Source organism: Mesoplodon densirostris, chromosome 11 (genome assembly GCF_025265405.1).
Source record: "Mesoplodon densirostris isolate mMesDen1 chromosome 11, mMesDen1 primary haplotype, whole genome shotgun sequence".
NCBI lineage: Eukaryota > Metazoa > Chordata > Mammalia > Artiodactyla > Ziphiidae > Mesoplodon > Mesoplodon densirostris.
The window spans coordinates 91238071-91251407 of NC_082671.1; the positions used below are offsets into that span (position 1 = coordinate 91238071).

Consider the following 13337-nt stretch of genomic DNA (forward strand, 5'->3'; position numbering starts at 1 on the left):
ATTCCCTGTGCTATAAGTAGGTCCTGGTTGATTATCTATTTTATATATAGTAGTGGGTAGATGTTAATCCAAAACTCCTAATTTATCCCTCCCCCTGACCTTTCCCCTTTGGTAACCATAAGTTTGTCTTCAAAGTCTGAGAGTCTGTTTCTCTTTTGTAAATAAGTTCTTTTGTATCATCCTTTTAGATTCCACATATAAGTGCTATCATATATTTATCCTTCTCTGACTTACTTCACTTAGTATGATAATCTTTAGGTACATCCATGTTGCTGCAAATAGCATTATTTCATTCTTTTTTACATCTGAGTATATCTCATTGTATATATGTACCACATCTTCTTTATCCATTCATCTGTCAATGAACATTTAGGTTGCTTCCGTGTCCTGGCTATTGTAAATAGTGCTGCAATGAACAATGGGGTGCATGTATCTTTTCGAATTATGGTTTTCTCCAGATATATGCCCAGGAGTTGGATTGCTGGATCATATGGCAGTTCTGTTTTTAGTTTTTTAAGGAACCTCTGTACTGTTCAATTTTTTAGAATAGTTTCAGAAAGACAGGTATTAACTCTTCTCTAAATGTCTGATAGAATTCACCTGTGAAGCCATCTGGTTCTGGACTTCTGTTTGTTGGAAGATTTTTAGTCACAGTTTCAATTTCAGTACTTGTGATTGGTCTGTTTATATTTTCTATTTCTTTCTGGTTCAGTCTTAGAATATTATACCTAAGAATTTTTCCATTTCTTCTAGGTTGCCCATTTTATTGGCATAGAGTTGCTTGTAGTAGTCTCTTATGATCCTTTGTATTTCTGTGGTGTCTGTTGTAACTTCTTTTTCATTTCAAATTTTATTGATTTGAGCCCTCTCTTTTTTCCTTATGAGTCTGGCTAAAGGTTTATCAATTTTATTTATCTTTTCAAAGAACCAGCTTTTAGTTTCATTGATATTTTCTATTGTTTTCTTTGTCTCTATTTTTTATTTCTCCTCTGATCTTTATGATCTCTTTCCTTGTACTAACTTTGGGTTTTGTCTGTTGTTCTTTCTCTAGTTGCTTTAGGTGTAAGGTTAGGTTTGAGATTTTTCTTGTTTCCTGAGGTAAGACTGTATCACTATAAATTTCTCTCTTAGAACTGCTTTTGCTGCATCCCATAGGTTTTGGAACATCGTGCTTTCGTTTTCATTTGTCTCTAGGTATTTATTGACTTCCTCAGTGATCCATTGGTTGTTTAGTAGCATATTGTTTAGCCTCCATGTGTTTGTGTTTTTTACAGTTTTTTTCCTTGTAGTTGATTTCTAATCTCATAGCGTTGTGGTCAAAATAGATCCTTGATATGACTTCCATTTTCTTAAATATACCAAGGTTTGCTTTGTGGCCCAGCATGTAATATATCCTGGAGAATGTTCCATGTGCACTTGAGAAGAATGTCTATTCTGCTGCTTTTGAATGGAATGCACTATAAATATCAATTAAGTCTATCTGGTCTAATATGTCATTTAAGGCCTGTGTTTCCTTATTGATTTTCTGTCTGGATGATCTGTCCATTGATGTAAGTGGGGTGTTAAAGACCTGTCCCCCCCTATTATTGTGTTACTGTCAGTTTCTCTTTTTATGGCTGTTAGTGTTTGCCTTATATATTGAGAGGCTCCTATGTTGGGTGCATATATATTTCAATTGTTATACCTTCTTCTTGGATTGATCCCTTGATCAGCATATAGTGTCCTTTGTCACATGTAACAGTCTTTATTTCAAAGTCTGTTTCTTCTGATATGAGTATTGCTACTCCAGCTTTCTTTTGATTTCCATTTGCATAGAATACCTTTTTCCATTTCCTCACTTTCAGTCTGTATGTGTCCCTAGATCTGAAGTGGGTCTCTTGTGGACAGCATATATATGGGTTTTGTTTTTGTATCTATTCAGCCAGCCTATGTCTTTTGGTTTGAACATTAAATTTGTTTATGTTTAAGGTAATTATCTATATGTATGTTCTTATGCCATTTTGTTAATTGTTTTGGATTTGTTTTTCTAGGTCTTTTTTCTTCCCTTCCTCTTTTGTTCTCTTCTCTCGTGATTTGATGACTAACTTTAGTGTTGTGTTGGGATTGCTTTTTCTTTTGTGTGTGTGTGTATCTATTGTAGATTTTCAGTTTGCAGTTACCCTGAGGTTTGGATATAGGCATATATATATATATCTATCTATATATATATATATCTATATATATATATATATCTCACATACAAGATTGTTTCAAGTTGCTAGTCTCTTAATTTCAAATGCATTTCCAATATATCCTGCACTTGTACTCTCCTCGTGATTGCTGGTTTTGATATCATATTTGTATGTGGATGACTTCTTACCTTTACATTTGCCTTTATCAGTGAGCTTTCCCATTCATAACTTTCTCATTTCTAGTTGTGGCCTTTTCTTTTCTGCCTAGAGAAGTTCCTTTAGCATGTGTCATAAAGCTGGTTTGGTGGTGCTGAATTCTCTTAGCTTTTGCTTGTCTGTAAAGCTTTTGATTTCTCCCTTGAATCTGAACGAGATTCTTGGTTGTAGGTTTTTCCCTTTCATCACTTTAAATATATCATGCCACTCCCTTCTGGCCTGCAGAGTTTCTGCTGAAAAACCAGCTGATAACCTTATGGGGATTCCCTTGTATGTTACATGTTGCTTTTCCCTTGTTGCTTTTAGTATTTTCTCCTTGCATTTAATTTTTGTCAATTTGATTAATGTGTGTCTTATTGTGTTCTTCCTTGGGTTTATCCTATATGGGACTCTCTGCACTTCCTGGACTTGGGTGACTGTTTCCTTTCCCATGTCAGGTAAGTTTTTGGCTATTATCTCTTCAAATAGTTTCTCAGGCCCTTTCTCTCTCTCTTCTCCTTCTGGGACCCCTATAATGTGAATGTTGGTGTGTTTAATGTTGTTCCAGAGGTCTCTGAGAGTGTCCTTCTTTCTATTCCTTCTTTGTTCTTTAATATGTTCCATGACAGTGATCTCCACCAATCTGTCTTCCAGCTCACTTGTTCTTCTGCCTCATTTATTCTGCTAATTGATTCCTTCTGGAGTAATTTTCATTTCAGTTATTGTATTGTTCACCTCTGTTTGATTTTTGTTTGAATCTTCTGGCTCTTTTTTAAACATTTCTTGTATCTTCTCAGTCTGTGCCTCCATTCTTTTTCTGAGATCTTGGATCGTCTTTACTATCATTACTCTTCTTTTTCAGGAAGATTGTCTATCTCCACTTCACTTAGTTGTTCTTCTGGGGTTTTACCTCGTTCCTTTGTCTGGAACATATTTCCCTGCCGTTTCATTTGATCTAACTTCCTGTGTTTGCAGTCTCCGTTTCTGAGGCTGCAGGTTTGTAGTTCCTCTACCTTCTGGTGTCTGCACCCTGGTGGGCGAGGTTGGTCCAGGCGACTGTGCAGGTTTCCTGGTGGGAGGGACCGGTGCCTGCCCACTGATGGGTGGAGCTGAGTCTTTTCCCTCTGGTGGGCAAGGCCATGTCAAGGGGTGTGTTTAGAGGTGGCTGTGGGCTCAGGACGACTTTAGGCAGCCTGTCTGCTGATGGGTGGTGTTGTGTTCTCACCCTGCTGGTTGTTTGGCCTGTGGCATCCCAGCACTGGAGCCTGCAAGTTGTTGGGTGGGGCCAGGTCTCAGCGCCAAAATGGCGACCTCCAGGAGAGCTCACGCTGATGAATATTCCCCGGGGCCTCCACCACCGTCATCCTTGTCCCCACAGTGAGCCACAGTCAACCCCCACCTCCCCAGGAGACCCTCCAAGACCCACAGGTAGGTGTGGCCCAGGCTCCTGCATCTCAGTGCACATGAAACCTTGTGTGGGCCCTCCAGGAGTGGAGTCTCCATTTCCCCCAATCCTGTGGAGCTCCTGCACTCAAGCCCTGCTGGCCTTCAAAGCCAAATGCTCTGGGGGCTCCTCTTCTTCCTGATGCCAGTCCCCTGGCTGGGGGTGGGGCCTGACATGGGGCTCAGAACTCTCCCTCCTGTGGGAAAACCTCTGTCATATAATTATTTTCCAGTTTGTGGGTCACCCACCTGGTGGTTATGGGATTTGATTATACTGTGAATGCACCCCTCCTACTGTCTTGTGTGGCCTCCTCTTTGTCTTTGGATGTAGAGTATCTTTTTGGTAGGTTCTCATCTTTTTTTCGATTGTTGTGCAGCAGTTAGCTGTGATTTTGGTGTTTTCATGAGGGGAGGTAAGCTCAAGTCCTTCTACTCTGCCATCTTGTCCCCTCCCCATAGAAATCAAATAATAGTCATTTAATGGATGTGACTTTTTAAAAATCAAGAATTAGCATGTAACCACCTTTTTAATGGTAGAACTCACCTTTCAGACAGATACATACAAAGTACAAGGAAAATTGTGAATTTCGTCCATCCTTTTTTAGCGTTTTTTTTCCTTCTTATAATTGTACTTTCCATAATTTGCTGTAGTTGAAGATGAACAATTAAATGAAAGCTGGGCTTTTAAAAGAGGAATGTTGAAAACTTTAATATATATCATTTTAAAGTTTGGAAAATATAACTCTTCCTATCTTTTCTATGGTGTCAAAGACAACGGAAACCACTGTTCGTACTCTACCAGACAAGGGTGAAGAGATCTGCGGATATTTCTTGAACCCTTCTTTAATGTCATCAGAATGTTCACCTACAACCTTGAAAAAGAAAACAGAGGAAATGAGTGACCTCCCTTCTGAGAGTCAACGAAGCATACCGCTCACTGTGACCGACGCGTTAGAGCATATTATGGAACAGCTCAATGTTTTGACACAGGTGGGTTGGCGCGCTTTTCACTTGGTGGTAAGAGGTACAAAATCCTAGTTACAGAAGGTTGCAGAACTAGCAGAGCAGGGAGAAAATTTTCTTAGCAAGGCAAGCTCAAAGGTGGTAGTTAATATAGCAGCACCTGCTCTGCTGAGCTGCTCTAAACCTTATGGAGGCAAAGTCAGAGCCCATGCACACATATACACGTATGCATGTGTGCACACACACACTGTACTCTATCTGGCATCTGAGGACCACAAGTGAATAGGGGAGACCATGTACTTCGTGCTACAAATGTATTATTTGATTTTGGACTGTAATGTTTTGCCCTAAGAATTTTTGATGCCGTGTAGTCAGATTTCGACATTATCAAAGAAATATTTAGGGCAATAAGAAAAATGTATTGGGATTAATCATTTCGGTTAGAATGAAATATCGGCAGTGCTTTAGTTTTTCACTCTGAAGAAGTTCTCTCTGTCCGAGAGAGAGAGAGAGATATGTCTCTCTGTATAACTTCCCTCATTCCAAAGCTCCTTATGTTGATGCTCTGTTCTTCTAGAGGTGAGGTTTCCACATTCCCCTTTTAGAATATTACCCAGTCCTTTGATGCCAATATACTTTTGCAAGAAGGGATACCATGGGGCCTCCCTGGTGGTGCAGTGGTTGAGAGTCCGCCTGCTGATGCAGGGGATATGGGTTCATGCCCCGGTCCGGGAGGATCCCATATACCGTGGAGCGGCTGGGCCCGTGAGCCATGGCCGCTGAGCCTGCGCGTCCGGAGCCTGTGCTCTGCAACGGGAGAGGCCACAACAGTGAGAGGCCCGTGTACCGCAAAAAAAAAAAAATAGAAGGGATACCATGGATCTTAATATATCAAAGGTCTTCCAACTCTTGATCAGGAAATACAGATGTCATTTAATGGAAGTGGTGTATTAAGATGGATACATCCAAGGTTGCCCTTCCAGCTCTGCTCAGTGTTTCCTTTGAAGAATTCTTATTGTTCCTCTTTGATAAACAGAATGAGGATACTAATATTTGTCAGAGCAGACACTTATACAGAAAGAGGCTATAATGTGAACTAGAGAAGACGTCAATTACTTTTGCAGAATAAATATTTCAAGTTGAAATTGCTCATGCATAGAAATCATCTAATTCTTATTCTCAACCCTGGCTGTATGTTATAATCACCAGGGCAGTTAAGAATCATCCAGATGTCCAGTCCTCATCTCCAGAGAATTCAAGGCCCTGGCATCGGACTTTTAAGGTTCCATTTTGGGTTAAGAGCCAGTAATTAAAATTTTTACCCTTTAGATAACATCTCAGGGCCTTGGAGTTAAGGGATGTCGATGTGGGTCATGACAAATTGTGGGAATGAGCCTTGTGAGACCTTGGAGTCATAAGATCTGTTCAATGTAAATCATAGGAAAATCATCAATTTTTGCTTTGCAGTATTGTGCTAGAGGTGACTGTGTTTATCGGACTTTCATTTCCTTTAAAAGGCAGTTTTTCTCTCAGCTTCATGACAGCTTTAGTTTTGGTTGGCCTGTTTCCCAGGGCCCTGGCTTCCTCACCTGCACTGTCACATTGGGCGGCAGGTCCTCTTTAGGGTCTTTCCATCTTCTACTCTGTCAGCTTCGTGACTCATTTTGCCTTCTTTTATTGAAGGTCTGTAATTTTTTACTTTCAATTTTTAAGGACTGACTTTCCTTCAAATATGAAAAGTTAAAAGCAGGCACAGCACACTTGCAAAATGGGAACAGTGTGAATCTATGGGCAAATAACAAGTAAAATAAACACATTCAGATTCACTTTAATTACAGATGACTGATCATCTCCTAACCCAGTGGCAGTGCTTATAATTCAGTACGGATTGTAGTATCACTTTCTCATTATAACTTTTAAGATGGTTGGTAGGTAAGTGGAGTTAACCAGTGTTAAAGGTGTTGATAATACACATATCAAAAGCTTTTGCATCTTACATTGTGATAATATATGTAAAGTATCAGGCAAAATGCTTGGCGCACATAGTAGGCACTCAAGAAATAGTAGAAGCTATTAGCATTGCCGTTAATTTCAAAGAATCATGATCTATAGTACGGAATATGAGAGCAAAAACTATTAGATGATAATGTTTTTTTTAAACTGATTACCTTCAGAGGCTGGTAGGGAATCAATTCATTATTTTGAAACTTGTCAACTAAAGTAACCAAGCATTTATGCTGCTTTTCCTATATGAACTGTACTACCAGGTAACCAAATAATATATGAGAGAAGCGTCTTGTATAAATTATCCCAACTAATAAATTTTTTAAGTGATGGAATTAGAATATCACTGGCAATCTCTAAGAATCGATAGATCTAGGCATTAAGTAGCTACTAACAACAAAGGAAAAGAAGCAAATGTTATTATCGTGCCCTCAAAAGAAAGAATAGTCTTACTGAGGGATCTAACCTGAGTCTTACCAAGCCTTTGAATCCAGCTTCCAATTTACATAAAATACAGAGGGTAGAAGAACAGATTAAACTGTACTCAGAGTATGCAGTCCCTAAAATCCAGACTGGTAGAGGCGGTGCAGGTCAAATGGCCTGAACCTGTCCAAAGACAAATTATAAAGAAAATAAATGGAGAGAGTGGGTATCTGTAGATTAAGACTTTAAATGACATCAAATCTTGAAAATGGGTAAGATACAGTTATAGTGTCTAGGGATGTACACTTGAAAGATAAAACCATAAAGACATGCAGAAAAGTGATTATTATAATGGTCAGGATAGGGGCTGTTACGGGGGAAGGTGCATGCAAGGCACTCTGGGGTGGCTGGCAGAGTTCTAGTTCTTGACCTGGGTGTTGGTCATAAGGGTGCTTTTCTCATGAGAGTTCATTAAGTGCCACGTGTTTTTTGTGCAACTCCCTGAATCTATTTTATCGTATAGGTTTTTTAAAAGATAAAAGACTGAAGATGAAGTAGTCTATCACAATTAGATTTAAAAGTAGTCGCACATGTGTGTGTAGTTATATACTCACTTATGAGCTGAAGGAGTCAGAATAGCTAATAAGATTCATGAAGTCCTGTGTGCCAGGCACTAGCTTAAGCATTTTACATGCCGTATTTCACTTAGTCAGTCTTCCTAACAACCCTATGAGTTGCTGTCATCTTCTGGGTGCAGAAAGGGGTAAAGTAAGCTAGGTATCCAGCCGTCTAGGGTAATATAGGTATGGTCCATCTTGGATTGATTGTGACATAATGACCAGTGATGCCATTTAAGTAGCAGTGGGGTTATGTGGCATTCCATCCCCACCTCCCACATTCCATGTCACCTGTGACACTACCTAACATGCCTCATGTGGCCTCTTCTCTGGCATCGATGCTTTAGAAGATCAGACTTCAGAATTGCCTACAGAGCCTTGAACATTTACTCCGTTTTCCTCAAATGGTTCCTTTTTCTTCTTTTCCTCAAACTGCTTGACAGTGCTTTGCCTTGTGTTAGGGCACAGAAGCGGGGCAAGTTCTGGGGCTCATTTCTGAGCCAACCTCCTGGCAAAAGGGTTGCATTCCAGTTCTGAAAAAGATAGTGCCGAGATCATCCTCCTCACCACCAGGTCACCAGGCGTTGATTCTTTTGTCCTCCTTTCTTGCAGACTGTTTCAATCTTGGAGCAGCGACTGACTTTGACAGAGGATAAGCTGAAAGACTGCCTTGAAAATCAGCAAAGGCTTTTCAATGCCATCCAACAGAAAAGTTGAATAGAAAAATAGGAGCTGAGGCACGAGAAATGAACACATGTACACGTACTCAGGAAAGTGGTACAAGATGCTTTATGCAACACAACCATGTGCTAATTATCATGGCATTTCTTAAAAGGGTGAGCAATCAAACAAAAGGCAGAAGAGGCATAATTAAGGACTAATTTAGACACACAGATCAATGCCGAGGACTCATTCAAATCATTACCAGTTATGATTGCAGTAATAAGGTGATAAGCATTCAAGTGGCTCTATTTTCCCCCATATTATTTTAAATGTCAGTTTTCATTAATAGGCCAAATCCTGCCAGTAAAGTAATCAAATCTCTGTATTTCATTGTTATTTCAAACTGAACATGTTCAGGCAATTCCTTAAACAACTGGTGTACTTTAGTGTAAACAATACCCTTGGGGTGAAATAATTCACTTACCTCTAAAATAGCATTTTGTATGCAGAGAATGAATTAATGATCTGATCTGTATTTCTTTCTGTTAAAAAAAAAATTTATTCTTTACCTATGCCTTGAAAAGATGATCTCATGCAAGTCCCAAACTGCAGAATTTCCACAGCAAGAAAGAATACACTTATTTTAATTAGCAACAGCACATACAGGACATAAGGCAGGAGGGTTTCGATTTAATTTATGGTATACATTGTTTGTTTATTCTTTGACCAACCTGAAGGAAAATGAAGAGTTAGAAACATGTGAAGTGCACGAATCTGCTTCCATAGATGAATGCACTGAATGATTTGGGTTGTATCCAAACCTGTGATCTCAGTTTACGAAGATTAAGTTAGTGCAGAATCCTCAAAACACAGAACGATGCAACAGCAATATTTAAAAATATACACACATGTATGTTCACATGCTTCAGAAATGTTAAGGGTGATTTTGTAGCTGAATATAAGTACTTTAAAAGAACATTTGCATCATCTTCCTATTTTTTTTTAATGAATTGTGATTTGAAACAAAATGAAAGTGAGCCCGGCATTCTAAAAGATCTTGGTTTTAAATTAAGAATTTTATCTTAAACAAAATAAGAGATTAAATTGAAAAAAAACTGAATTTAGTTTGCATTTGTTAACCTATATCTAGAACAGAAGGTAGGAGAAGGCAGTCCACATTTACGACGCCTGTAGGCATAACATGGGGAAAATACTGTCTATGCTTTGGAAAAGAAAAAAGTCCTATTTATCTAGGAGTCTATATTTAGAAATTTCTCAAAGCAATTTTGATTGTATTTATGAGGTGATTTTGTTTTATCACCTCGTGTGTTTTAAGTGACTTTTTAGATAATACTAAGTGTGAACTTCTAGACAGTTTCAAGAGTTTATAAGACTAAGTGGCACTATTTTTATAACCTCATTGAGAAGACTAAGAAATGAAATGTCATACTAATTTTTGTCTACTTTTTTAATGCTTCAAACAATAAAGACATTTTACCTTTAAAAAAGTTGTTTCTTTTTAAATGATTAAAATCTAGAAATGCTAAACTTCTTATCTAGCTCACTCAACTTTAACCTTCATAACAATCTCCCGGAGAAGTTGTCAAAACAGTTCCGGCCCTTTGCCCCGGGTTTATGATTCACTAGGTCTGGTCTGGTGAGGCCCAATAATCTGCATCTCTAACAAGCTCACAGGAGATTTAATGCTGTTGGCCTCAGGCCCACACTTTAGAAACCACTGACCAGCTACAGCCACTTCCTGCAACATGGTATTGCCACACCTTTTACAGTCATAGAACTTTATAAGTGATATAAAAACAGTGATGATGTAAGTTTAAAAGCCTTGACACTTTTTCAGGAGGGTTATTTTATAAGCCCCCCACTCCTCTTTTATGCTTTTGAGGCTTCTTTTCGTCAGATGCCAGCCTCTCAGCTGTCCTAGCTGCATGTACACTGCATGATCAACATATCCACTTGGACGACATGGCAAGCAGTCTCTGAATATGTCCAAAGCCAAACTCTGCTGCGCCTCACCCCCACCCACAGCCAGCTCCTCCCCTCATCTTCCCACCTCCATAAATGGCAACTCTCCTTCAAGTCGCTCAGGCTGAAGACCTCAGAGTTATCCTTGAATCCTTGGTCTCACTCTCCACTCCCATTCCTTCAGCAAATCTCATGAGAACACATGAAACACCTGATCATTTCTCACACCTCCATCAGCCACCAAAACCCAGGCCATCATCATCTCTTACCTGGATGTCTGCAGTGCCTCTTAACTGTCTCCCACTGTCACTGTTGCACAGCAGGCCACAGTGGTTCTTGAAATGCCTGAGTTCATACCATACGACCCAGCAATCCCACTACTGGGCATATACCCTGAGAAAACCATAATTCAAAAAGAGTCATGTACCAAAATGTTCACTGCAGCTCTATTTACAACAGCCAGGAGATGGAAACAACCTAAGTGTCCATCATCAGATGAATGGATAAAGAAGATGTGGCACATATATACAATGGAATATTACTCAGCCATAAAAAGAAACGAAATTGAGGTATTTGTAATGAGGTGGATGGACCTAGAGTCTGTCATACAGAGTGAAGTAAGTCAGAAAGAGAAAGACAAATACCATATGCTAACACATATATATAGAATTTAAGACAAAAAATGTCATGAAGAACCTAGGGGTAAGATGGAAATAAAGACACAGACCTAGTAGAGAATGGACTTGAGGATATGGGGAGGGGGAAGGGTAAGCTGTGACAAAGCAAGAGAGTGGCATGGACATATATACACTACCAAACGTAAAATAGATAGCTAGTGGGAAGCAGCCACATAGCACAGGGAGATCAGCCCGGTGCTTTGTGACCACCTAGAGGGGTGGGATAGGGAGGGTGGGAGGGAGGGAGACGCAAGAGGGAAGAGATATGGGAACATATGTATATGTATAACTGATTCACTTTGTTATAAAGCAGAAACAACTAACACACCATTGTAAAGCAATTATACTCCAATAAAGATGTAAAAAACAAAACAAAACAAAACAAAAAAAAGATTACTGTTAGAGAAAAACCAGACATCTCAAGTTAATGAATTTTAGCACTTTTCCATGTATGGGAAGATGCAAGAGTCTGGGCTTATTGAAATTATTCCTTTGATATGCACCTTAACTATCTAGGGCCAGTATCCTGTTTTTCTCCATCCTGAATTCCCCTCCGGGTGCACAGTTGGTGGCTGCAGCAGCTGCAGCATTCTTTGTTTACTGAAATGCTGGTAACATTCTATGTCCACTTGGTCACAAATTGAACCAACGTTTGGAAGGCATTTAATGACCAATTTTGTCCCACAGTGCTAGGAAGGCTCATTCCTAGATCAGGCAAAGATTGTGTGATAGGCTATTCAATCTGCTCATTTTTTGGATTAGGGCTATTGATCTTCTAAAATTCTCTGGATCAGCTGTCTTACTAGACTATTATGATCCAGGTAATGTTTTCCTTTGTTGCTTCTTCCCATATCTAGAGTGGCACTATTACAATTATTCTATGTAGAGTTATATATGATCAACTACCTCAAGACTTTTAGCCATCATTAATTTTGTCAGAGGCCTGGTTACATATTGGGTAGTGCAAGAGATAACAATCCTATAAAATAGACAGAATAATATAGCTAGTAACATTAATAAGGTCATAGTACAGCAGAGAGAGAGACACAAGGTATAAATAATTTAAAAACAACAAGAGAGAGCAAATTAAAACAATGATTAGTATAACTAGTTATAATCTGGTTGCAATAAGCCATCAAGTCCACAGGGGAGCCACCTGGAGAAGCCAAATTCTGGAAGAATCAGGTAAAGAGAAAAAGCTAAATGTTTCATAATCATTTACAAAAGTATACTTTATCAACTTGTTGCAGGTCACAGCATAAGAGGAAAGATTTTCTGGAAAAGATTAAAAGGCAGTATATTTCAGAAAAGAGTCATAAAATTGTCTTATGTATCAGTTCGTTCAGACCCATGTAACTAATTCCTGTTGATCTGGATGAAGTCATCAGGTTTTTTCATTAGAGTTTTAAAATTTCCTACCCAGTTCAGTTGTATGATATAAAAGTTATCAGAAACTTAATTTGTCAAAAAGTCCTTTTTATAAATCTTCCTAAAGATCCTCATTTTATAAAATCAGAGTAAAACAATGATTGTTTTTAAAGGACAAAGACTTAAAATGGTATTGTTAAAGATCTGATTACAATGCAATTGACAAGAAACTTGGGATATTTTTGTGACATACAACATTTTGAGATAATAAATAGAATTATGACTGATAACATAACAGGACGTATCAGACTTTTAGGAATGTCATAAATTTTGGAATATCTATATTAATCACATTTACCCATACAATATAACCTAAAGTTTGTCTCCAATCATTTAACAATGCTTCAAGTAATTTAACATACTGAATAAGCTTAATTAGTTTAACATTTCTCTAAGGTGCCTCAGGGTTCCTCTGAGGCATCCCAGAGTTAGCTGGAGGTCAAAAGAACTTCAATTAAATTTGATATTTGAGAAGTCTGTCAAAAATATCAAAAAGGTTTCAAGACACTTGGTCAAACAGGATCATAGGTCACTGTGAAACAATACTTATTTAATGTAAGTGTCAAAATATTTCAAAAGCAAATACAAATCACTTAAAGGTAAAGGAACACAATCAAAAGCAGTATTCCAAGAAAAATTTGTTCTCTCAATGAAGAGAGGAACCAAATCCAGTCCTGCACCAGCCCACTTTTAGCAAAATCCATTTACCTAATTAAATTTAATCTCAGCCTAACCATGCACAAAACTACTTTTCAGGGCTCCCTTTCCAT

General features: G+C 38.6%; 1 protein-coding gene across 3 annotated transcripts in view; it reads left to right on the forward strand.

Moving 5' to 3' along the window:
* Window positions 1–9878, forward strand: part of POC1B (POC1 centriolar protein B) — a 107937-nt gene extending 98059 nt beyond the window's left edge. For all 3 annotated transcript variants that reach the window (XM_060112359.1, XM_060112357.1, XM_060112358.1), the window contains 2 exons: window positions 4581–4799; window positions 8429–9878. In XM_060112359.1, the coding sequence (XP_059968342.1) occupies window positions 4581–4799; window positions 8429–8533 (324 nt within the window). In that variant the 3' untranslated portion in view covers window positions 8534–9878. The remainder of the gene's footprint in view (window positions 1–4580; window positions 4800–8428) is intronic.
* The last annotated feature ends 3459 nt before the right edge of the window (window positions 9879–13337 follow it).